Source organism: Falco punctatus (genome assembly GCF_963210335.1).
Source record: "Falco punctatus genome assembly, chromosome: Z".
Lineage (NCBI taxonomy): Eukaryota > Metazoa > Chordata > Aves > Falconiformes > Falconidae > Falco > Falco punctatus.
The window spans coordinates 52811684-52835366 of NC_137586.1; the positions used below are offsets into that span (position 1 = coordinate 52811684).

General features: G+C 42.6%; 1 protein-coding gene and 1 long non-coding RNA gene across 4 annotated transcripts in view; one reads left to right on the plus strand and one right to left on the minus strand.

The window, feature by feature from the left end:
- Nucleotides 1–9560, minus strand: part of SLC44A1 (solute carrier family 44 member 1) — a 64302-nt gene extending 54742 nt beyond the window's left edge. The window contains exon 1 of one of the 3 annotated variants that reach the window (XM_080372380.1): nt 8936–9557. In XM_080372380.1, coding sequence (XP_080228506.1) covers nt 8936–8962 — 27 coding nt within the window. In that variant the 5' untranslated portion in view covers nt 8963–9557. Of the gene's footprint in view, nt 1–8935 lie in introns of all 3 variants that reach the window. The other 2 variants (XM_080372379.1, XM_080372378.1) reach the window with 2 other exon arrangements.
- The window catches only part of LOC308056665, a 383794-nt gene that overhangs the window by 312178 nt on the left and 47933 nt on the right, over nt 1–23683 (plus strand). The gene's annotated exons all lie outside the window — the stretch shown is intronic.

The window sequence follows — 23683 nt, forward strand, 5'->3', positions numbered from 1 at the left end:
TGCTTCTCTTCAGAGATGAAGCATACCACCAATTCTGGTGTCCAACTGCTACTTCACTAATCTTCTCATACTCCATACATGATATTTATGAGTTTTCAACATAATGTAAACAAAATTGAGAGCACATAAGACAGTACTTACATTACTGACGATGTAATATAAAGATGTTTACCCTGAAAACTCATACAAGGAGACTTCGCCTATGAATCTGACAAATGTTGTGTTGTCCGTTGTCTTCTGCTCATCTTTTCAGTCAACTCACATTAAACATTTCTTCTAAAAGTCCTTTATTACACGCTTTCACCTCAGTCTACAACTTAAAATATTTATCTTGAAACATAACACAGATGATTAAATAAAGAGCTGACACGATCAGCACACCTGCTGAGGTTTTGAAGCTTAAAAATAAGGTCATCTGCAGACAAAAGCCCAGGTTTTAACCCTCAAAGTATTTAGTTATTGTTTCTTTTCTTTGTAACACATTGTCAAGCACTTATTAGAAAGCAGCAGTAAGTAAGGACACTTTACAAATATCACAGTAATATTTTTCAGGGGATTAAAATATCCAGTTCAATGCATGTTTAAAAAAAAAAAAAAACACCACAACAAAACAACAAACCTAACACCAGTTCACTTTCTGGAGTATTTTGCACCTACCAAGTTACTTGAATGCACTGAATTTCCTACTTGTATAACAACCTATTAAACAGATTCTCAGATTTTATTCTTACTACAAGAATGCAAGTCCCAAATTGCAAAATATTTTCAAACTTTGGACTAGTAAAACATTGTCCGATCACAATACACACTTTGCTTTCAAATGTGTTAGCTTTACCACAACATGACAGTAGCAGAAGAAAAACCAGCAAACTCCCCAATTAGTGGTCTCCACAGAAGCTGAAGCCCATTCCATAGAAAACGCTACCCCTGTTCTTTACGCTCATTGTGTGTGATGAGTAATCTTCTCTGAAATAATTTTTTCACTCTTAGAAGTACCTAAAGCAGAACAAGACCAAAACATTACAGTCCTTTAAAAGCTTGTGGCCTGCACAGTCCTGCTGTGAAAAGTAATGATTTTGCCACTTTCTAGAGACATTGCAGTCTGCTAAGTATTCTTTCAAAATGCATCCTACATTCAAATGGGTTTGTCAATTGAAAATCCTTAAAACATGTATATTTGTATTGCATTTACCATACTTGCAAAAGAACTTCCTACCTTTTAAAGGCAAGGGCCTACTTGGTGAAGGGTTCATGATCCTTGTGGCACTATATTGAACACTATGAACTAACTGTTGCACAACTTGGCCACACGCTTTCTTCCACACCACTGTGTGAAAGCCAAAAGACAGAGCTATGTTGGAAACTGAGAATCCAATAGCCATATTGAGTTACATTTAAAGGATGCCATCTGCACAAGAACTTCTCAGAACCTCTCCCCCCCCCCCCCCCCCCCCCCCCCCCCTTTCCTCTAATGAAGATCAGAAAAACTTCAAATTCACATGTGGGGGAAGGGAGGAGTTTACATAGGTTCTTGAAATACAAAATCCTGATTTACAGGCCAAAATTCCTGGCATAACAAGAAAACCACTCAGTATTACACTAACAGGGCAGTGCTTGAGGACACTGAAAGTGTATTAGATTAACAGGAACCCACACTAAGAAGGCTCTATCTGATTCATGGAGTAAAGGGTGAGAGGAGAATGGAAAGGGAAATAACATGTCAAGTCCTTACCTTAATTACATAACCATACTTCCTTACAAGTGGGTAATTATTTTGCAGTTTTTCACAGCAAACTAGGGCAAGTCTGACAAAGCATCCCCAGGACATGGCTATAATGACCTTTACTTTAATCAGTTTCCTGTTTTGTTTCTACAGATTCGTATATGACATTCGTATATGACTCTTGCAGCGCTTTGCACACTTGGTGTTGAAATCGTATTACAGCAGAGAAAATTAATCTTAGGACTGTAAAGCTAACTTCAAAATGAAGTTGACTCTTCTCTCTTCTTAAATATGTATACAGATGTTCTTGAGGCTATCGTCATACAATTGCACTTTCATTCCATATTAGAAATTTGCTTACCTTGAAGATTAAAGGGGGAAAAAAGAAAAACAGGGGGTGTAGGGACAGGAGGCAAATAAATGCAATAAATTTTATTTGCTTCATAAACTTTGAAGTGGCTGGAAGACCTAGAAGAACTCTATTATATATTCACAAACACTGGGTCTTTCTCTAAAATATATACACAAAAACCCTATCAGTATAGTTTCATCAAAAAGAGATAAAAAATTAGCAATAGTTCAGTCAGCAGGTAGTGGTCACCTGGCAACACTGCATAACTGTCTTTCAGAAGCAAAATATAAAGTTTACACAATTCTCCAACAGCTCCTTCAAGTGAGAAAGAATCAAATACAAAACAACAAAAGACACAGTTTCTGTCAAGTTGGTTTGCAAGTTTTTTTGGGTTTGGTTTTTTTTTCCCACTAAAGAAACCACTCTAAGTTCAAACGAACAAAAATCATAGCAGCCCAAAGGACAAAAAAGCATGCACAGCTGGTGCAAAGCTTGCCTTTAGAGTAAACAGCACGAAGACAGCTGACAACTTCACTACATAACACACACTGTGATTTCTTCATAATGAAAAATAAAAGCAGCCAGTTGGATGAAACTGAATATACTCTCACAATTGCTAACCTAACAGCTGACAGCATTCTAGATGCCGACTAGATTACAATAAAAAACTTTGGGTTTCGCATTCACTATTAACAATGCAAAATAATAATTTCCAAATTTGTTTTCACCATATCAAAAAAATGCCTTGCAAGGATGCAATCTTCCATCCAAATCCTATCAACTTGTGCTTAAACTATCAACAATGAACTATCAGCAAACTATCAATGAACTATCAACTATCAATGAATTATCAAAAAAAGGTCAATCTGAATTACCTGACAAAGTAAACTAGATAATACACTACTTAAAACTTTTAAAATGTGATACAGCTGCAAGAAGTCAGAACTTCAGAAGGAGCTAGTCCTCAGTGGGAAAAAAATCAATTAATTAGAAAGAGTACTTGCAAGTATCTGTGTAGTTGAAATATTTCTTTCTACATTAAGATCAAAAGGAATTATTTGCACAGTTGTTTGTGACAGCATCTGTAAAAGGACACCTCATGTTTTACAGGAAACAGAGCTCACAGTCCAGAAATACAGAAAAGTAGTCAACAACTCCCCAAGATGCCTGTCTCATTAGCACTGCTCTTGGATCCTGCTTGTAGGCTTCATTCTGTATCTGCTCACCAGAGGCTAGAAGGGAAGTTTCACCTACTGTCAATGTGTTGAAAGGGACATCAAGCTTCCTAGCTTCTGGAAGTAGAATTCACAACTCGTTCTGTTTCTGCTAATCAACACCATGACTCAGCTGCTCTTCTTCCATGACAGTACCCACGCCCACAATGACATAGGCATGTTTTGATGCCCCCAACATTCACTCGGCTGCAAGAACCTGACAATTTAAGAGATGGCTGAAGTACAATTAAGGATCTGTCTTGTCCATAACAGCTTAGAAGAGATACTTCATCAAAACGATGAAATTTTTAAAAGTTAGGAACTCCACATCTATTCTCTATTGCTTTGACAGCAGACGTTCGAGGGAAAGTTAATGGATGATCTGTCCTACCTCCTCTTATACCGCGAAGTTCTTTTAGTCTTGTAAAAACCAAGGCCACCACTAAAATCACCAAGAATAAACGAAGCACATGTTATCCCAGTCACGCCCGTAGTTTCCAGTGAGATTTTAAGCTTCTCTCACGTATCTTAGATAAAGTCACTATCATACAAAGATGTAAGTGTAAAATAAACACACAGTATTTCCCAGTCCCAAAACAAACACCAAGACCTCAAAAAGTTGCCTTCTTTCCTGTAACATCTTGCCAAAGCAAATGTGGCTTAACTATAATCAGCCGCTTCAATTCAATTGCAGAAGAGCAGGAAGAGGGACTGGATTCTGTATCAAAACTGCTCCAATTTAAGCAATTTAAGGTCCACTTCTGCCCACAGCTTGTTCCATTTCATGAACAATGAATTTCTGTCCCTCAGACATAACAGTGCAAACTTTGTGTAGCTGTGTTACATACTAGGTCAGCGGAACAATCTGAGTTACACTGTAAGTTTGCTTCCTCAAAAAAAAACACATCAAAAAAATCCAGAAAGGTGTACAGACTACTTCCATCAAACAGATTTACAGCACAGCCTAACAGTCATGGTGACGTGAGAGCAATGAACTCTAACAGTTATCTCCTGCAAATCCAGTTTTGTAATGAACTAATGATGTGAGATTAGCAGAAAAAAACACTGATGAAGAAGAAGAATGAAAAGAAAGGGAAGAGAGTATTGCCACTTGACTGTGGATTCCATTTTTCCTCTTTAATGTAACTAATCAAATTTCTTCTAAATCTTTATTTTATCAACTTAGGGCTTCAGCACCATTTGCTCAAAAGATCCCCATGTCTAGGAAAGGAAGATCATTTCCAAAACAGCCCAACAAAAAAAAAATAAAAATCTATCTGTACCAAAAATGTGTAGAAACTTTTAAGCTTTGTTGTACAGCAGATCCATGACAAAACAGATGCACCTAGACAGAAGCACTCATCAGAGAAGCTCATGATAAAGATATGGTAAGGGAAGACAGTGGGCTGGAGCCACACGAAGGTATTCAGCACTGCAAGACAAGAGATCAATAGAGTGGAGGTATTTCTCTCCCGTCATTCACGAGGTTTTATTTTAATCTTATGTAGATTAGCACACTTTGGCCAACCAACTACAGTTCAAAGACGTGTTTGGAAGATCTGGTCATGACAACCAACAAAGAGTACACAGACTGCTCCAAGACAACAACTGTAAGATGTAGCTGACATTGCACAAGGTTTTCCCAACAAGCTCAAGCTTCAAGATGGTGACAGTCAAAGAGTCAGCAAGCACAAAAAAATAGAGCTAAGCCTACCTAAGTAAGTAGAGGCCAGCGCATGCCCCTAAAGAAACAAAGAGATGACACAGTTTTAACACCGAAAAGGAACAACAGGTTAACAAGAACTCCAGTTCTGACGATAAAGAACAAGTGCAGATCACAGAATATACTACACCAGGGGAAGTGAAAGAACTTTGTGCAAGCATAGAATATGACTGAAATGGAAAAAAAGAAATACACTAGAAAGAAGTAATCCAGATTGAAGCACCTCAACAGGTTAAACAGCAGGAAAGAATGAGCAAACCTGGAAGGAAGCCCAGTATGGTTGTATTAAGCTCAAGTTAATATCACTCGTAACAATTCACCAAGTTGAAAAATGTGGTAGAACAGGAGGTAAGTTAATGAAAGGGGAAGAAAATGCTAAAATTGCAAGCACAAACAGCAGCAGAGGAGAAGAAATAATAATCAGAGAGTAGAAGGCAGTGAAGAATAAGATGAGGACAGTATTACAGAAGCCCAGGGAGAATAACACATCAAGTAGTAGAGGATTACAGATAACTAGCAAAAGCAGCAGAGATCAAGGAGGGTAAAAAAGGAGGGAAATCCTTGTAATTTGGCTAGGAGGAGGCTGCAGAGACCTTAATGAAGGCAATTTTAGCAGACCACGGAACCTGGATCTTTAGTATGAAAAAAAGAGGAGAGACTGTACAACAAAAAATTTAAGTGCTCTGGAGTTTGGAAAAGGCAAGCAGACTTGACTGTCAGCTTTAAGGTTGGAGGATAGTAACTCAGAATAAAAATCAGAGAGTAAGATAGCAGCAAGAGGTAAACCCCAGAAATTTAGAATTAAAACAGAAAAATTGAATGAATGGGGCTTTGGGGTCAGGCTATGCACTTAAAAGACAGAAAAAGCAGATAGCAAACACAAGAATCCATCACTGTAAGTAGCAGACAAGAGTGCTGAGCAAAGGTAAACATGCCAACTCTAATCAGTTTTTCTCTAGAAACCTTCAGATTCCATAGGGGAAGAGACACAGGAAAAAGCCTAAGGCAGAGCTCCAGACAGCCTGCAAAGCAGAGGAACTGGGAAGTGCATTCCGGGAGAGGGGGAGGGTAACTGAGTGTGAAATAAGAGTTAAGAAGAAGATGTCAAAGAAATCTGCCTAATTCAACAACCAGTCACAGGTAGATGCATTACCACAAATGAGATGAGGAGGTGGCAGTCATCAGAAAGGGACTTGGAAATGCAGTAATCAGGCAAGATGGCTGGCAAAATCAGAACAGAAGTAATAATTTCTCTCAGAAACAGAACTGAGGATTAGCAGATGAAGATCAAATAGGCAGAAAGCTGAAGAAAAAAATGTAATGAGAAATCAACTTGAAAAACAAAGTCATAAGGAATGAGGTGAGACATCCATGGTAAGGGACTGTATGTCAAAGACTAACATACAGCTAGCTACACAGGGAGAAGCAAGGACTAAGTGAGGCAACACAAAGGAATATCTGATGGACCCCTGCTCAAGGAAAGTTTAAGAGGAAGCAACAGCAGGGGAAGTATAAAGATAACGGTAGATGAGGAACACAGCATTTATTGTTAATGATAAATAGGAGGATAAGACAGACATTAGGCCCTAATGTAATGCTGTACTGGTGGTAGCAAGGTTTTTGCAATCGATATACCATACAAAACTGTTATGATAAAATATTCAGCAACTAGCCTTTGATTTGGATTTCCTGAAGGGAGACACAATTGCCTATGACTAAGGAATTAAATAAACAATATTTTATATTTGTTAGGTATATGGGATACAAAGGTCAGTTACTGTACTGTATCTTGCCACACTTAAGGAAAGCAAATGAAAGGTTCAGTAGTGTACTATCAACATCATGTGCCCTGAAAGCGCAACACAAACTTCACTGAAAAACAGAATCAGTTAGTTGAAATCTGTGAAGCCAGATATTTAAACCACCTGATTCTTCTGCTTTCAGACTAATGTTACCCACAAATAAGCCTGCATTTTCATTTAAGAACATAACAGTTAATAGCAATTCAAAGAGGTAGAAAGGGCCTACCAAACACTTAAAAAAAGCAATTTTGATAGGAATCTCAGAAAATACTGTTGGAAAATACTTCAAAACATCAGCTTCACTCTCAGTACTCCAAGTCTGTAACAGCTTTCCTTAAGCCACTCCTGACAGAGGTTCATCTAACATTTTTTTCCAGCAAACCTCAAACAATTCAGACTCCACTAGCTCCCCTGGCAGTCTACTGCAGTGACCGAACATTTTTAAAATCTGGCATACATGTCTCTCTCTGAAATTCAAGTCATTTCTTCATGCATCATAAAACTGATTGCCTTCTCCTCTGCAGCAAAATCGCTGTACAGAAAGGATGTTCCCTATTGCAACTGGACAGCCCTCTGCAGTGTTTTGCACTGGAAGGACAGAGCCCTTTAAAAAAAAAAAGTCTGCCTGAACAGATGAGCTACAAAAACTCATCTCTGTGATGAGTCATCTGGGACAGCAGAGATGGACTTTCCCACATAAGCAGTCTGCTGGAAGCTGGATTCAGCCACTGCAAGTGACACAGCCAAAGGAAACTTAACGTTTACAAGCAAGCAAAGCACAGCCACAGCATTAGTCATGAACGCTCATCCTACAGCCTTCAGGAAGGAGCCATGCAAAAAACAGTATAGCCCTGGTCATGTTGTTCAAAGGGAAAGTTAAAATGGGAAGCAGAGCCGCGAACTGGAGCACTGGGTGGAGTTCCTGATTGTGCCTCGCTTGGCAGCACCACTACGGGGGTAAAAAAAGAGGAGTCAGTAAGAGCAAAGCTGCACAAGGGGGGAGGGGGAAGAAAAAAACCCCGAGCTTGGAAATAGATGTGCACCGGGCCAGGCACACACAGGGAGAAGGATGCAGGAGGGCACCTGAATGAACCCTTGGCCATGGAGTGGGGAAGGGGGCTGGGATTAGGCCTGTCTCCCTTTTCAGAAACAGCTGACCTGGGGGAGGCCCTGGACATGGCAAGTTTCCTCCCACGAGATGGCTCCTCTCTCTGGGTGGGGTAGGAACCCCAAAACAAAAGCTGCAGGGAAGGGGAGGGAGTGCAGAGCTACATACCGAGGGTGCATCGAGGCACGGGAGAGGGGAGGAGGCAGTGTGGAGCCATAGGACAGGAGTGCAAGGCAGTATGGGGATGGCAGGGGACAGCTGCAGGTATGCTGCTGCAGCCATGGCAGGGGATGGGAGCAGGATATGGCAAAGACTGCAAAGCCACAGCAGGGCTGGGGGGAAAGGGGCAGGATGATGCTGATCCACTGGGGAAGCAGCACACAGTTTGCAGAGCAATGCAGAGGGTGGAAGTGCCTAGCATGGTGGGAGCAAGGCTACTGGGGGTGGGCAAGGAGGTGCACTGCCATAAGGGGGAGGAGCAGAGCCACAGAAGGGAACAAAATACATCAAGCCTGGGGGGTGGGGGGGTGGTAAAGAGGTTCACAGCCATGAGAGACCGGGACTACGGGAGGGGAGAGCAATGGGTTCACTGCCATGGCAGAGCAGAGCTGTCGGCGGGGCGTGAGGGGGGGGGGGGAAGGGAATGCAAGGAGTTCACAGCCATGGGAGAATACGGTTACAGGGGATGCAAGCGAGTGCGCAGCTACAGGAGAGCGGTGCTACAGGTGAGGCAACGGGATGCACAGCCGAAAGACAGCGGGGCTACGGTGATGAGAGGGAGCAAAGTGGTGCACAGCGACGGGAGAGCAGCGCCGTGAGAAGTACACGGGGAGGCACGGCCACCCGAGAGCACGGCTATGGCGGGAACAGCGAGTGCGCGGCCATGGGACAGCACCAGGCGGGCGAGGGAGGGGGGCACCGCCGTGGGGGACAGCGGGCCCGCAGCGCTGGGCGGCGGGGCCAGGGGAGGGGAGGGGGGCAGCGGGGCCCGGCGGCGGGCGCGGGCCGCTCACCTGCGCGGCGGAGCTGCAGCAGCCCATGGCGTCCGCGGGTCTCTGCCCTGGCGGTGCCCGCTAGGCGCCAGGCGGCGGGCAGGCGCTGGGCGGGCAGGCGCTGGGCATCCACTCGCCCCGACGGCCCGCCCCGGGGCGGCGGCGACGTGCGAGGCGGCGCGGAGGAGCCGCCGGGGAACCGCCGGGCCCGATCAGGCGAAAGCGGCTGCAGCACCAGCCCCGCCGCGGCGCCCTCTCATCCTCCCCCCGCGGCGGCGGCTGCCGCGGCTGAGGGGAAGGGGCGGGGCCTGGGGCGGGGCCAGCGTGCTGCAGCGCGGGGGGTACCTGCCCGGCCGGCTGGCACCGCCCCCGGCCCCGCCCTGCCCCGCCCGCCGCTTCCGGTGGCGCAGTTGCCTTTGCCCGGTCGCCAAGGCGACGGCGGGGCGGGTGGCGGCTCCGGCCCTGCCCTGCCCTGCCCTGCCCTGCCCGACGGGCCCTGGTTGTTGCCTTTCGGGGCTGGGCCAGAGCAGACGTTCGTCTCGATTCCCCGGAGGCGGTGCGGGCACTGCGGGGGTGGGGGCAGCCGCGAGGGGAAGCCGTGCCCCGGTCAGGGTGGTTTCCAAGCGTCTGGTGCTCCGAAAGGGAGACGAGGGCTGTGTGTGGCCCTGTAGTACGTGCACTTGCGAGGGGGCTTGAGGTGCCCCTGCTTGCTGGTGGGAGATGGTTGAGAAATCTACAGCCCAGCAGGCCTGTGCCTTACACTGCCTTTAGTGTGGCTTATCCCATTCTTTAGACCAGCTCCTACCATTAAGTGCCCAGCCATCTGAAATGGTAGCCTTGAGTGATTGCAGAAGATGTGAGTTGTGCCCTAGGTTCGCAGCTAATTGATTGCCATATTTTTGCAGCTGATTTTGGCAGGCTTTGTAGCCATCTCAGAGGCACAAATGCAGGTGTCAATTTTTTGAGCTGTATGCCTCAGTAGCTGCAAAAAACTGGTTTCATGAGCTACATCAGGATGATGCTAGCTGCATGGTTAGCTGATACAAATTCAGGCTTGGAACCATAGGCTGGACCATGTTCCTAAACCATGCAGGAAGCAGCAAATGCGTCAGAGCTTCTGAAACGGTGAAGCCACTACACGGCTGCATCTTGCAGTCTTTAATGGCAACAAAGGTGTCAGCTTTTCTCAGAGTGAAAGGGAGTACTGTTTGGAAAGTTGCAGCCTCTCTTAAGGAAAATTTACTGGGCCAGCAGCTGTGCTTGAACATGGCCTAAGCATTTTAGTGATACTGTATGATAAAATATTTTTGCCAAATCTTAACTCTGTAACAGGTTTAATTCTATCAATATAGTAGAATATCCATGATTAGAAGTAACAACAATGACTAAATTTAGAATGATCCTGTGACAGGCAGAATGAGGCAAAAGAGGCTGCCTGACTAGAGAAGGAGTCTCGTTAGGCTTCCAAAATAGATCAAAAACTGGCATGTGGGTGAATTGTGAATTATACCTTTTTTTTTTTTTTTTAGATCTTTGCAGTTTAATGGCAAGTAACATCACTTCTCACAATTTTCATACTGTCTAACACCTGGTTAAAATACCTTTTTACCACTTATATGTACATCACCATTCTTTCTCATTGTTCTACCTCATTCCATCCAAATATTCTGTTGTATGCAAAGGCGTGACCATCAAAGAATTGTTTTGCAGTAACACTCTCTAGGAGGCATATTTCTTTTGTGATTAGATAAAAAGAAATCTGTAGTCAATTCTGTGTAACTTTGGATGTATCATTTCAGTTTCTCAGTTTCTCAGTTTTGCCGTTTATAACCTTGATTTTGTCCCAGTGTTTGTCTTTTTTGATTGCTTGGGTAACCACAGCATGATGTCTGTGCCATAGATGTGATTTAGTCAATCTGTTAAATAGACCAAATTCAATGTTTTGAAATAGTCCTTTCATTTAGGACTTTCATTTCGGTAGTTTCATTTAGGACCTCAAAGTGTTGTCATGGTAATTAAATACTGCTTCCTACTTTTTGCATGCAGACTAAATATGTTCACCTTGATTATCAAAAGATAGCAATGGATTAAAACACAGTCTCTGCCTCCCAAATTTGTGGACTTTTAAAAAGCAGAAAAAAACAACCCCCACCCAAAAGGCATTCTAGCCAATAATCAAAAGCTTTGTTCAGCTGTGTAGGTGGCTTTATAGTGATTAAAAAATACTAGTCCTTCATTGGGAGCCTTTATGGAGAAGCTTGTAAAGGCTGAAGCACAGGTAACTGGGGTTTAGTGGAAGTATGTGACAACTGTAGAATGTATTTGGACAAATCTGAGTGTTAGAAGTAATCACCAGAGTAATTGCCCTTATCTCTGGTTCTGACCGGAGGAAATTAGTTGCATTTTTGACAGAGATGCAGTAATAGCAGTGGCAGTAGATGTCTGGCTTTAATTAGTTTAACTATGCTAACTTTGGCCAGTCACAGAAAAGGGAGGAAAAGTTAAGAGGTTCTTGCTTATTCATGATTGTACTTGCTTTTGTATTGATTCATACTAGTATTTTCTGAAGAAACTGGAAAGGATTAAAATGGGAATTGCTAAACCTTAATTCAGTAATATACAAGTTGAACTTTAAGCATATGCCTATGCATTTTTTGAATTGTGCTTTATGGATTCCTTTCTGAAGCCGATTGTAATCTTCTTTAAGGCATGGTTACATCACAAGTTGCTGAAGTGCAAATCTGACTGCCCAGATTTAGTGTTAGTAAGAATCCAGGGCTTTTTTCTGTAACAGATTTGAGTTGCCCTTCTCCCCTCATCTAAGAAGGATGAGCTTTATCTATATTTTCATTTCATTGCTAGACTCAGAATGACAGGTTAGAGTTTTTGAAGTACCATCTGATACTGGGAAAAGGAGACAGCAACAGAAAGAAGGCCCTAAAATGACAAAAATGAGTTCAGTAAATTGTAGGTTGTATCCAGACTGCTTCCATTCTGAGAAGCGTGGGGAAGAGAAGAAATAAAACAAACCAAAACCACCAAAAACAAACCTGTAAGGAAACATTCCAGAAAGCATGAATTGTGTGAAAATATTTATCTTTTCTCACCAGGTGTAGGATCCTAACCTTAGGCATCTATATTTAAACACCGAAAGATTTTCGAAGGTACAAAACAATCTATAGGTTTTGTTCCATATTAATGAGAGAAATACCTTTAAAATAGTAGCAGGTAAAATTCAGACCATTTAGATATGTTAAATATGAGGTTTGGGGATGGAGTTTTCAAACAGGCTCAGTAATGGGCCAACTGCTTAATCAAGAAGTGGTCCAAACCTGGCCTTGCTGTTAATGGAAGGGAAGAGTTCATCATGCAGACTAAAAATTGAGTATTGCACCAGCAAGGCATTGTTACAGTCCTTGTGTTCACCTCCCTCTTCTCACAGACAAACTTAGCTTATTACCATTCTGCTGACTTCTTCCTTCTACCAATAAATCTGCACCTATGAAAGCTTGGCAACCACTCTGCACTTTTAAAAATCCTATCCTGAGTGCTTAGTCTCAACATTCCTGTGTTTTGTTTTGGTTTTTAAATCTGTTTAAATACAGAATCACACATATTCCCTCCATACTGTGCCCAGTGAACAAACAGTTAGCTTGCATACCTTTGTCTCAGTGTCAGATTAGGAGTGATTCTGCTGATTTCAGCAGAATACTAACAAAAATGCAACATGAGAAGGCATTCCAGCAAAGACATGTCAGCCCATCTCTGAGGAATGTGGGGATAAAGTCCACTGACACACTCAGAGTCCTGTGGCTCCATTATCTTGTATATCTCAGAACCCACCTGAAACCAATCATCTTTCTGGAAAGTTTTACCATGCCATTGCACTTTTTTACTACTGGGGAGCTACAGCATGGATGCTTGTGCCAAGTCACACAGGACACCAGTCACAAAGCAGAGAATTGAAACTGCGTCTTACAAACTTCAGCTTGTACACCAAAGATGCTGTCTGTTACGATTTTTAGTCAGTTCATGGCAAAAGCATTCGAGTGATCCTGCTTTGCAGTTGGAATGGCAGGACTGTTGCAGACTTTCTCATCTCTGACTAAGAAAAGTTGCATATTTCTCAGTAAGTCTGAGCTCTCCCAAGTTAAAGCTAAGATTTTCTTGCTGACTGCCTGACCATAGAGGAAAACAGGTCAATTCAGTGAGCTTTCTGAGAAAGTCAGAAGACTTGCTGTGATCCTGCCTTGTGGTGCAGCCCCATAAATTGTTCACATTAGGTCTGTTTCAATTTAAGAACTGAAGATTCCAAGGACAGAGAAAGCAGCAGAGAGCTTTTTGATTTAATCAGGAAGGTGAAATCTTCTCTCCCTAGTTCAGAATCAAATTTTGGCCCATCGTACTCTAGAGTGTAACTTTCAGTGAGAGGACAGACATGCAGGGGAAGTCCTGTCGGTGGCTATCAAAACTGTTCAAGACTCATTAGAAGAATAGTATTTTGGTGTGTTCACAAAATGGTTTTCTAAGCATGTGGTTTATGCCTACAGTAGTCTGTTAATGCCACAATGAAAGTAAAATAGATATACTTTCAATATTAAAACGTGTTGCTTTGTAGTATATAATACCTGTCAGACTTCATTCTGATGTTGGACACCTGTGCATGAAGAACTGTAGGAATAGATCATTTCATGCAATCATTTCATGCAAGTAAAACACCTGTCATACATTTACCTCATTGTCAGCCTGAGCCAGAAACATGCTAGCAGTTTGCAGCTGAAATGTTCCATATCCCATATCCAAACCTCTGAGAAACCCACTCTTCAGAAAATGATCTTTAAAGTAGCTGATACAGTGCCATTGTCTGGAGAAGGCGGGGGAGCGGGTGAGGGGATGGGGTGTCCAACTGATGTCACAGTAGCAACCAGAAAAAATTTAATTTGTTTCAGCTTTGTAAGAAAGTTTTTTGTTGCCCAAAGGAGACACGCAGAGCCAAGTGCAATCCTTCCTGTAGAGACAGTATCATCATAATACATGATTAGCCATTATGATCTCCTGTCATTTCACTCCAGGAGAATTATGGCTCTCACACTGAGGATGTAAGACTGCAGATGGAGGACTGCCTGCTACAAATCTCTTGTAAGGCTGCTGCAGTAAATCTCTTTAGAGAAAAGTCATTGCCTAAAAGAAACTATGCTAAAGGGACCTGCCATTTGTTTTCTTAGGGAAGATGGGAAGAGGGGCTATGGAGGGAGGTACTGTTCCATTCTACATTTCTTAATGTTATGCAAGGAAGCATTCATCAAGGAAGATTCAGCTTTTTCTCAGTAAGACAAGAAAGGAGACATGGCAATATTCAATGTGTTGTGTTGCTCTGGCTTTCTGTATAGTATTTTGTATGAGAGAGGACTAGAAACATCACTCTCCAGAGACTGACTTAGGCTGTAATGGATTTTATAGCTTAGTTATAGTAATGGACAACTAGAGGTTGCTTGATTGGGACAGATCTGGACTACTGGTTATGGAGAACATATACAGCGGGCTCAGAGTTGGCATTCAACTCAGGTGCAGGCTTCAGACCAAATAGCCTTGAGACCAAAGAATGCTTTGTCATGAACACAAACCCTCATTCATATACTCAGTGTAAGTGAATAGACACTGATGGTGCTCAAAATATTCATGGGTATCCTGTGCATGAGTCCTTGAAAGTACTTTTTTGAAACCTTGAGGCTGAATTAAACCAGAAGGGTAGATAGAGAGATGGGACTGTCACAGGACTCAGCATAACTCAGCTCCATACTGCACTTGGCAGTATACATACAGTCAATGCAGCTGCCAGTGACAGCTAACAGGAAAATTGCTGAGGGTCTTCACACTGAATTTCACTTTTCTCTCTGGAATGAGTTTTAAAGGTCCCAGGCTCACTGCTTAGTTGTTCTTTGAGTCACTGTAGTTCAACTTTAAAATTCGGGTTTCAAAAATCTGAAAAGCAATTTTGTTTTATACAATGCCAACCAATCCCAATTACAAAAATGAGTACATATAAATATAAACAGGCATCAAGATTTATTTGAAACTGAGAATTTCAATTTGCACGTCCCCTATACATGTAGAAATGCTTAACTTTCAACTTTGCTTAGTGAAAGCCTATAAGTGATCATAAGAATGAAAGTCTGGTGTTATGTTAATTTTTCTGGCTTCCAGAAAAGATGGAGACTTTCAGAAGTTCCGTGCTTCCATCAGCTCCTGTTAATCCTGACTTTCTTTTTGAAAAAAGCACATTGCTTATTTAAAAAAATAATTTAAACTTTGTAAGTGGTAGAGCTTGTGTGACCTAACTGGTCTAGTTGGAGGGTTTCCATCCTTGCTGGTCCTGGACAGCTGGATGGTACTGTGAAAAACGTATGCACTCCAGTAGATATAGGTTGCATCTGCTCAGCCATATCGGGTATCAGGCTGCCCATGTGCCTTGAACCAGTCTTGTGCTGGCTGACACAGCCTCATACCAACAGCTGTGGTGTCTGAGGCCACAAAAAGCTCAGATGGGGGAAAAAAAGTCCTTGCACATCTGCAATACTCACTGTGGTATAAACACCAAAGGGAAAACATTGGCTGACAGTATTCTTGGGAAGAGCAGGTTCTATTAACTTCTTCAAGCATTTTTTCTTGTCAGTACTTTATCTTTAATTACCTGCAGGCTATAGCTCAGTTACAGAATTTGCTTCTGATTGTTCATTCAAACTCAGAAGTATTTTACAGGAACACAATTAGTCAATGGTTTTTAGGTTTGGTTTGGTTTGGTTTGGTGTGGTGTGGTGTGGTTTGGTTTGGTTTGCTGTGGCTACATCTGTTTCATCTGGCAAAGTATTCCCCTAAATACTGGAATAATATCCACCAAGTACATTGTTTTATAGTGTGTAGAAAGCCAGGACTTGTCTGTGGGAATTTTCTTTCTCTGCCTTTCCCATAACCATTAATTTAACAGTACTCGAATGTTCTGGTTGCTCTCTACTTCTTCCTGACACCATTCAAACTCCAGCCTCTAGTCACTTGTACCAGTTTTCCTGCTATTAATTCTTCCATTGACAGTTGTTTTAAGTTCACAGGTGGGAGGATATTTCAAAAATAAAAGCAGAAGCTGTTTGCCTGTAGAAAATAAGCTGACATGCCAAACATGCTGTTGCTTCACTGAAAGGTACATCACTGTTGAACAGGTGACACTGACAAATAGCACTTTTGCTGTAACATCATCACAGTTGTGGCAGACAAGCAGAAGTATTTAACTTCTGTTGCAGGACTAATGAGCATGTGATTATTGACACAGAACTGAGATACTGGGGTGAAGGGACTGGGGCAGGAGGCTAAGAGTATGGGGAGAGCTGGGATGAGTGCTAATAACTGACTGAAGAGGTTTTCTTTCCTGTCGCTGTCCCTGTTGCCTCGATGATTAGTGTTCCCAAAACCTGACACCTGACCAAGGCAGCTAGCTAGGTGTGGACCACAGAGCCACTGACAGACCCTGGGCACAAATGTTACAGCTTTACTGGTTTCCGTGGCACATTGGAAAAACCCCAGGGCAGGATGCAGTGTCTGGCAGGGATGCTCTTATAGCTGTTTCTGGTAGGAGGGATTATGGAAGAGTGAAAAGTGTGTCACTGTGACATCCAGAAGATCTGGTGAAACAGTTTTCAAGCTGAAAGATGGAAAACATTTACATATTGAAGAAGTGGTTTTCTAACAATGCTGTGGGAATGTTGTATACTTCGGAGAGGTGGAGTCTATCCACCAAGTCTATCCAAGGTGGATGCTTATGATAGCTCATTACCAGAAAGCCCCTTGCAAGTTTTAGAAGTAGATGAGGAAACCTCTCCCTCTTTGCTTCAGATCTTTATTATGCAGGGTCCAGAAGCACATCCACCTTCCAGGAGTTTAGTTGGCTGAGTTCAGTTTAGCTGTCTGAGCCCAAGGTCAGCTCTTTCACTAGTAAGAACTGTTGTAGAGAAGGCCAGAGGCAAGGGCCTGGCCCTCCTTTCCCTTGGGAGCTGCCCTTATGCTGGGGTGCTGCTGCTATGCCACATACAGCTGCGTAAGCAGATGTGTCGGCATTGGTCTTCACCTTGACTAAGACCCCACTGGCTGGGCTGTCTGGCTTGACATCAGACTGCTTCATCTCTAGTCTGCCTGACCCTGATCACTGTCTCTGGCCCTGATCCTGACACAGGCTTGCCACTCCACATCTCAACTCCTCGGTGAGATCCCTGCTCACAGGAGCCATAATAAGGCTCCTGGCTACAAGCTCACCTTCCTTGTGGAGCAGCTGCCCCCCTCACTGCTTCTTGATGCACCGTGCATTTGAGACAAGCTAGGGGAATGGCAAGTCTGTGTTGCAAAACAGGACCAATGAATGAATGGAAACAGTGAAAGGCAGGGAGGTTTGTGAGTAGATAGAGAAAAGAAAGGTTCTCTGGCTCACAGATGACTTACATGAGAAGTTGGACTTTACACGATAAAACCTCCTTATTGGTAGTAACTGGTGACCATCCCACAGAAACTGATTTCTGTAGCTGTTCTGTAATATGAAAAAAAGGAATCCACTCCACATTTTTTCTTCTTAAAAAATAAAAAAGCTGGTTTTTAGTTGATTAGCTAATCACTAAGATATTGTAGATGCTCTTAGAAGTATCACACTGCTGTTCATTCATTTTTCAAATGAATGGCTCACTCCTTGAACAGTTGGTTTTGTTTGGGTTAATGGCCAAAGGCAGACTCTAGTATAGATCAGACATTGCACTTCAGGTATCAAAATTAATTTCTGAAAGGTTTAGGTCAAGGTTTATGCACTGCCACAGGGAGTTTCTGTTTCAAAGAACTTGTAGTTTTCAATGAGGAACTGCTTAGCAAAAAGCTTAAAACAATAACTCAATTGCAATAAGAGTGATGGTAAGGTCGAAGTCTCAGAGAGCTTCAGTTATGGTTGAGAGACATGCCCTCCTTTTCAGGTTTTACTCCATCATGTTTGCCAAACAGCTCAACCAGAGGCTTTCCTAGATAAATTTCATCCTACTGTGAAGCTTTTCTCTGATTAGAGCCACCAGTTCCACAATGTCTCCACAGGATGCACTCTGCTGCTGAGTGCTGGTAGCTGGGTAAAGAAGAGGGGACTTCTTCCACCCTTCTGATAAGTGGATCTACCTTTTTCAGTGGGGGAGGCTAATGTATGAAAGAATTAGGAGAGCTGGCTGCATTTGCATTTGATCCTTCTTTAGAACAACTCTTCTGTGGCAGTGGATTGCCCATGGTGTATTTTCCTGTGACATTTCTACATCTTCTCAGACTTGGAGGAATAAATAACCTCCACCTCAACCACTGAGCTTGCAGGAGGGATCACATTTGGTTTATAGTGCAGATTCATTCTGTTGTGAGGAGGGTTTCTTCGTGAGTCATCATGGAAGTCGTTAAGCAGGTGTCAAACTGTGTGTGATACCTAGGTAAAGGAGAGGTGGGGGAGCTACCCTCACTCCAAGTAGAGAGGATATTGGCCTCTGCTGTTGTGGTTTCTTTTACCTGGGTCTGACTGAATACCTGATGCAGCACTTGTTCCTCCCTGTGAGTTTCTGGGTGGGCATGAAGTATCAATCATTAGCACTTGTTTGCTAGGGTTGTTTTGTATTGTCACCATTTCATTGATACATTATGCAGAGCTGACTGTGACACCTGAAAAGGAGTGTTATGTCCCCTTTCTATGAGGAAAACAAAAGGAATTCTGGGAGGAAAGACGTTTTTACCTCATGTCTGTGTCTGTCTGTGCCTCACGGCTCTGGAGTAGGAAAGTTGTACCCAGTCCTGAGTTGTGGCCTAGTTAGTGACTCTTCTGGCATGTGAAGAACTACAAATGCTTGAGCTGTGGTACTGATGCACAGTGACTGTCAAGCTGATTGCCTGTGCACAAGACTTTTCGCTGCGTGCTTTCTAGAGGCATCTATGCTTTGGTTCATTTCTATATAAAATGAACAACGATCACCACCACCACCATGCACACACATGCATGACCTAGTATTAGCTCTGAAAATCATGTCTCTTAATGGCACCTCAGGATGGAGAATTAAAATTGTGAGTCATTTAGGGATCATCTGCAGTACGGATCCAGGAATATTCATCCAGGATATCTGTGGAATTTTTGATCTTTCAGTTTGATATGTAGGACAGTATGGTTCAAAAATGCAAAGCTACATACACACTTGTTTCAGGAAATGGTAGAGACATATAGTAGTACACCTTACCTGAGCTGAACCTTTTAGATCAACCACTTGAGAGATCTCTACACCCTCCTCCACTGTGACCCTAAGAAACAGCTGCTGTCTTCAGTAGTGTGTTCACCATCCAGTTCCTTGGAAGAAGATAAAAATCAAAACATTTTTTGGATCTCCTCTGTTGTAACTCTCCTCTTTCCCCCCCCCATTATTTTCTGAATCCAATTCGTTATTGAAACAAACACTGCCTTAGTGATTCTGCTTTCAAATAGTAGCTGGAATTTCCTATTCTATGAACAAAACAGGACAGGCTGAGAAACCAGATGGAGCTGGAGGATAAAATATGTATACTGTGGAACAACAGTCTGGCATCCTTCTCTCTCCTACCAGAATCTTGCTGTGTTTAGTTGTTCTAATACATGGTTTAATCACCAAGAAAGTAGCTTTTCTATCTTGCATGACAGTGTGGAGGAGAAAAAACCCAAAGTGGCCATTGATTTACTTTACAGTATCTCTGTGATAATCCCAGGTGCCTTTGATTCCATGTGGTAAATGTATGTTGTACAAAAGGAGGGAATGCCTTCCAAAGATTTTAGAAATAGCTGCATGACACAAAGTCTGTCACTCATCAGAAAGACTAAATACTTTTTGGTTTACTGCCCTTTTTTTCTAGCTCACAGTTGCAAAAGCTCTGCTTAAATGCTATAGCTTCAACTAGGAAAGTAGCTAAAGCTACATGTATATTGGGGTGCAATAGAAATGCATTCCTGAATTGCCACCTTTATTTTCCTGGGACAAGACTGAATATGAGATAACGGGGTTGTGAAGACACTCCGGTCTGAAACTGGTCTCTCCTTTCACCTTTTTAGTTCCATGCATTCTGATGACATTTTCTGAGTTACAGATGTGCAAGAAAGAACAAACCAGCTGCCTGAAACCAAAGCCCTGTAGCTAGCTTTACTTCCAGTAGCTTTTTTATAGCAGTGTTACTAAGGCTGTAAAACAGATGCACAGCTACCTAGGGATGAAGGATTTTCAAGTCATTAGAACAAGGAAGATGGAGATGGCAAGCCTGGATGCTATTTGCAGCTCTGGCCCTGCCAAGTTTTTAATGATTGATTGCAGACTTTATTAATTAGTAATACAGGCCTGTAAGCAGCTCCGCTTTTTGCATCTTTAGTCTTCCAACTGTAGTTTTCTATCCACTTGCCATCCACTTTACAAAAGCTTGAATATTGTTTTGCTATGGGTAACCACTGAGGAATGCAGCAGGTAGGAATGGGTTTACACCTATGTAGTGTAGGAATGCTTCCAAGGCAGATGTGTAGAAGCAATTTGTTTTAACCCATGTGATTTTGCTGTGAAAACACATTTCTAAACACCATGCTATTTGCTGTTTCCCTTTGTAACAGCAGGTACAGCCACCTTTCCACCCTAAATGCTTTATCTCTTCGTAGATCCATGATACAGGACAATGAAAATAAAGTCACAAGATCCTGGGCAAAGAAGAGCATATACATTTCCAATGGATGTAGATTATGTCCTTTTCATGTATGGCTCAGCTCAGAGGAATCCATCTGAAATGTAGGAAATTGCACCAAGTCACTCTGTGGCTTCAGGTCTGGAGACTGCTGATTGCTGGCAGTTCATCTGGAGAACAGGGCTGTGAGACTTTGCTATGAGTGAGTACTTCATGAGTTCCCTGTGTGAATTCCGAACGCAGGAAGGTCCGGCTGAACCACAACCCATACGCTGGACTTTTGGGGTCCAAATCAGACTCACTGTCCAGTAAGCCAAAGGACATCAGTATCGGCTCCCATCCTGTCTGCCGGTGTTGTGCTCCTGTGCAGATGAACCTGCTGACTGAGCTCCCTGAAGAGGTCTGGGATCGTCAGCACTTCCAGGGTGCTGATGACTGAGCCTTGAGACTGGACTTCTACATGCTGGCTTGGTCATCCTTCTCATGCAGTGCTGAGCAGTATGTTTAAGCTCTGAGCACCCAGGCACTCCGCCTGGGTAACCGTGGGCACTAATGGCATTATGGCAGTCAGTGCCCGTCCGCCAGCTATGGCACGGTTGTAGCTGGTTGGAGCCAATCCTGCTTTAGCCCCTTCATAAAGTGTAGGTCAATTTTCCTTGGTCACTAGGTGGCAGAATTGGCGTTATTAAACCATGCAAGATTTTTTTTTTTTCCCAGTGCTTACAAACTTACTTCAGCTCTGAACCTGTAAATGAATTACTGAGTCCTGATAGAGGGAGCTGTGTGAAAGGAACAAGCAGGACTCCCTCTCAAGGCTGTGGTATTGCAGCTGATGGGTCACTGCCATTATGCTGGATTCAAGACCCAGGCAAATTTGACAGGTTCTCCTGTTTATGCAGCCTTTCAGGCTTTGATTTGCAGGCCTGGTCTCAGCAGAAGTTCAGCCCTGATCCAGGGGACTTTTCTATTTGCTGAACAATATTTGCACTTTTCATCAAGAGGAATCTGCCTCTGAGACACGTCCTGTAATGCTTTTGGCTAACACTAGTGGAAATCTAAGCTCACACTACATCATCAGGGATCATGGGGGACTATTTTTGAGCTAAACTGAAGCACTTGGAAAATTCAGATTTGGAGAGCTTTTGTATTTTAACATCTTTCTGCCAAAGTGTTTTAGGTTGGTTTGAATCTTTAAGCCACACAATATAGAGAGAACATTTAAATAATGTTTTTAATTCCAAGCACCTTTCTGATAAAGAGAATGTCCAGAAAACGTGTATAACAGGAATGTGATTTTACAGAGAGATTGTAAACTTAGAAAATTTCAATACATTGAAGGAAAGGTAAACATAATGATATATGAAGCAGCTCCAGATCAAATCAACTTCTAGTTTAATAAATGAGTCTTGCAGTTACTCTATCTTGTGTTTTGCCATGGTAAACAATGATCAAAAGGAGCAGCAAATGGGGAGAACAAGATCTCCCAGTCTGGAATAAGACTGCTGTTTCCTGTCCTGGTAGATCTGGAAATACTGAGATGGCTGAATCATAGAATCATTTAAGTTGGAAAGGACCTTTAAGATCATCAACTCCAACCATTAATCCAGGACTGCTAAGTCCACTAATAAACCATGTCCCTAAGCACCACTCCTACATCTTTTGAATACCTCCAAGGATGGGGATTCCACCACTTCCCTGGGCAGCCTCTCCCAGTGCTTGATAACCTCTTCAGTGAAGAAATTTTTCCTGATGTTCAATCTAAACCTCCCCTGGCACAACTTGAGGTCATTTCCTCTTGTCCTATTGCTAGTTACCTGGGAGAAGAGACCAACGACCCACCTACCTACAGCCTCCTCTCAGGCAGCTGCAGAGAGCAATAAGGTCCCCCCTGAGTCTCCTCCTCTCCAGGTTAAACAACCCCAGTTCCCTCAGCTGCTCCTCATAAGGCTTGTGCTCCAGACCCTTCACCAGCTTTGTTGCCCTTCTTTGGGCTGCTCCACCTTATTTATTTATTTATTTATCTATCTATCTATCTATCTATCTATTTATTTCAACTTTTGATGTGTTAAGTGTCTTTAATCCAAAGGACTGAAGAGCAGACCAGGAAAATTAGTATAAGCCAACAGACAAAAATTAAAAGAAAAAAAAAGGGGGGGCAGGGGGAATAAAACAAATTAAAATTCCATATAGTTTAAGGACAGGTTAAAAAACTATTCTGCACTAGGGCTATCATGCAGCATATAGAAAAAAGCTCACCACCTTCCTTAATTCTGTAATTGGCATATTTTGCTGGCCCGTACACTTTGGAGAGAGTCTTCCATAATTCTCCCAACAGAATGGAGGAGGAAGGACTACATCTTGCCCATTCAGTTAAGTTTCTGGCTGTCCATGAGAAAGCATAATATTTCGGTATACGGATTGATGAAGGAATGTCTGTCTCCCCTTGAATTTCATTCCAAATAATTAGCCATCAAACTATTAGCAGCATTTGAGAACAGCTTGCTAGTAGGAGAATTCCTTTCAAGTGTTTACAGAGGTTGAGTGAGATTTCAAGATTTTGAACCAAGATCTTTGGACCTTGAGGGGAATTCAACTGCAATAAAAAGTTGTGATATTACTAGCTCTTGTTTTGCATTTCACAGGCTTCATAATCTTCTGAACCATATTCCCAGATCTCAGTGTCTTCAGACTTGAAACCTGATTCCAACTCTGCCTTGAGCCCACTGAGGATTATTCTTCATGCACAATTCAATGCTCTTAACCTTCATCAGCTGTATTCCCCCTGGCTAGGAGTATTGAAGGTTCTGAAGGAAATTGGTCTGCTGTGGTGATTCAAGTAATTTTATAATTTTTTCCTGCTTCTCTTGGCTCTTTGTACTCAAATGTGTTGTTACCATTCTTCTCTAGTGAGTTTTTTTCTCATTTTTCTTAGCAAAAAGAGAAGAGATTTATTATACATGGAAGTATAATACTTCAGTTCTTAATGCCACCTTTGTCTCAGTTTTTAATAGTAAGACCAGTTGTTGTTGGGGTACCCAG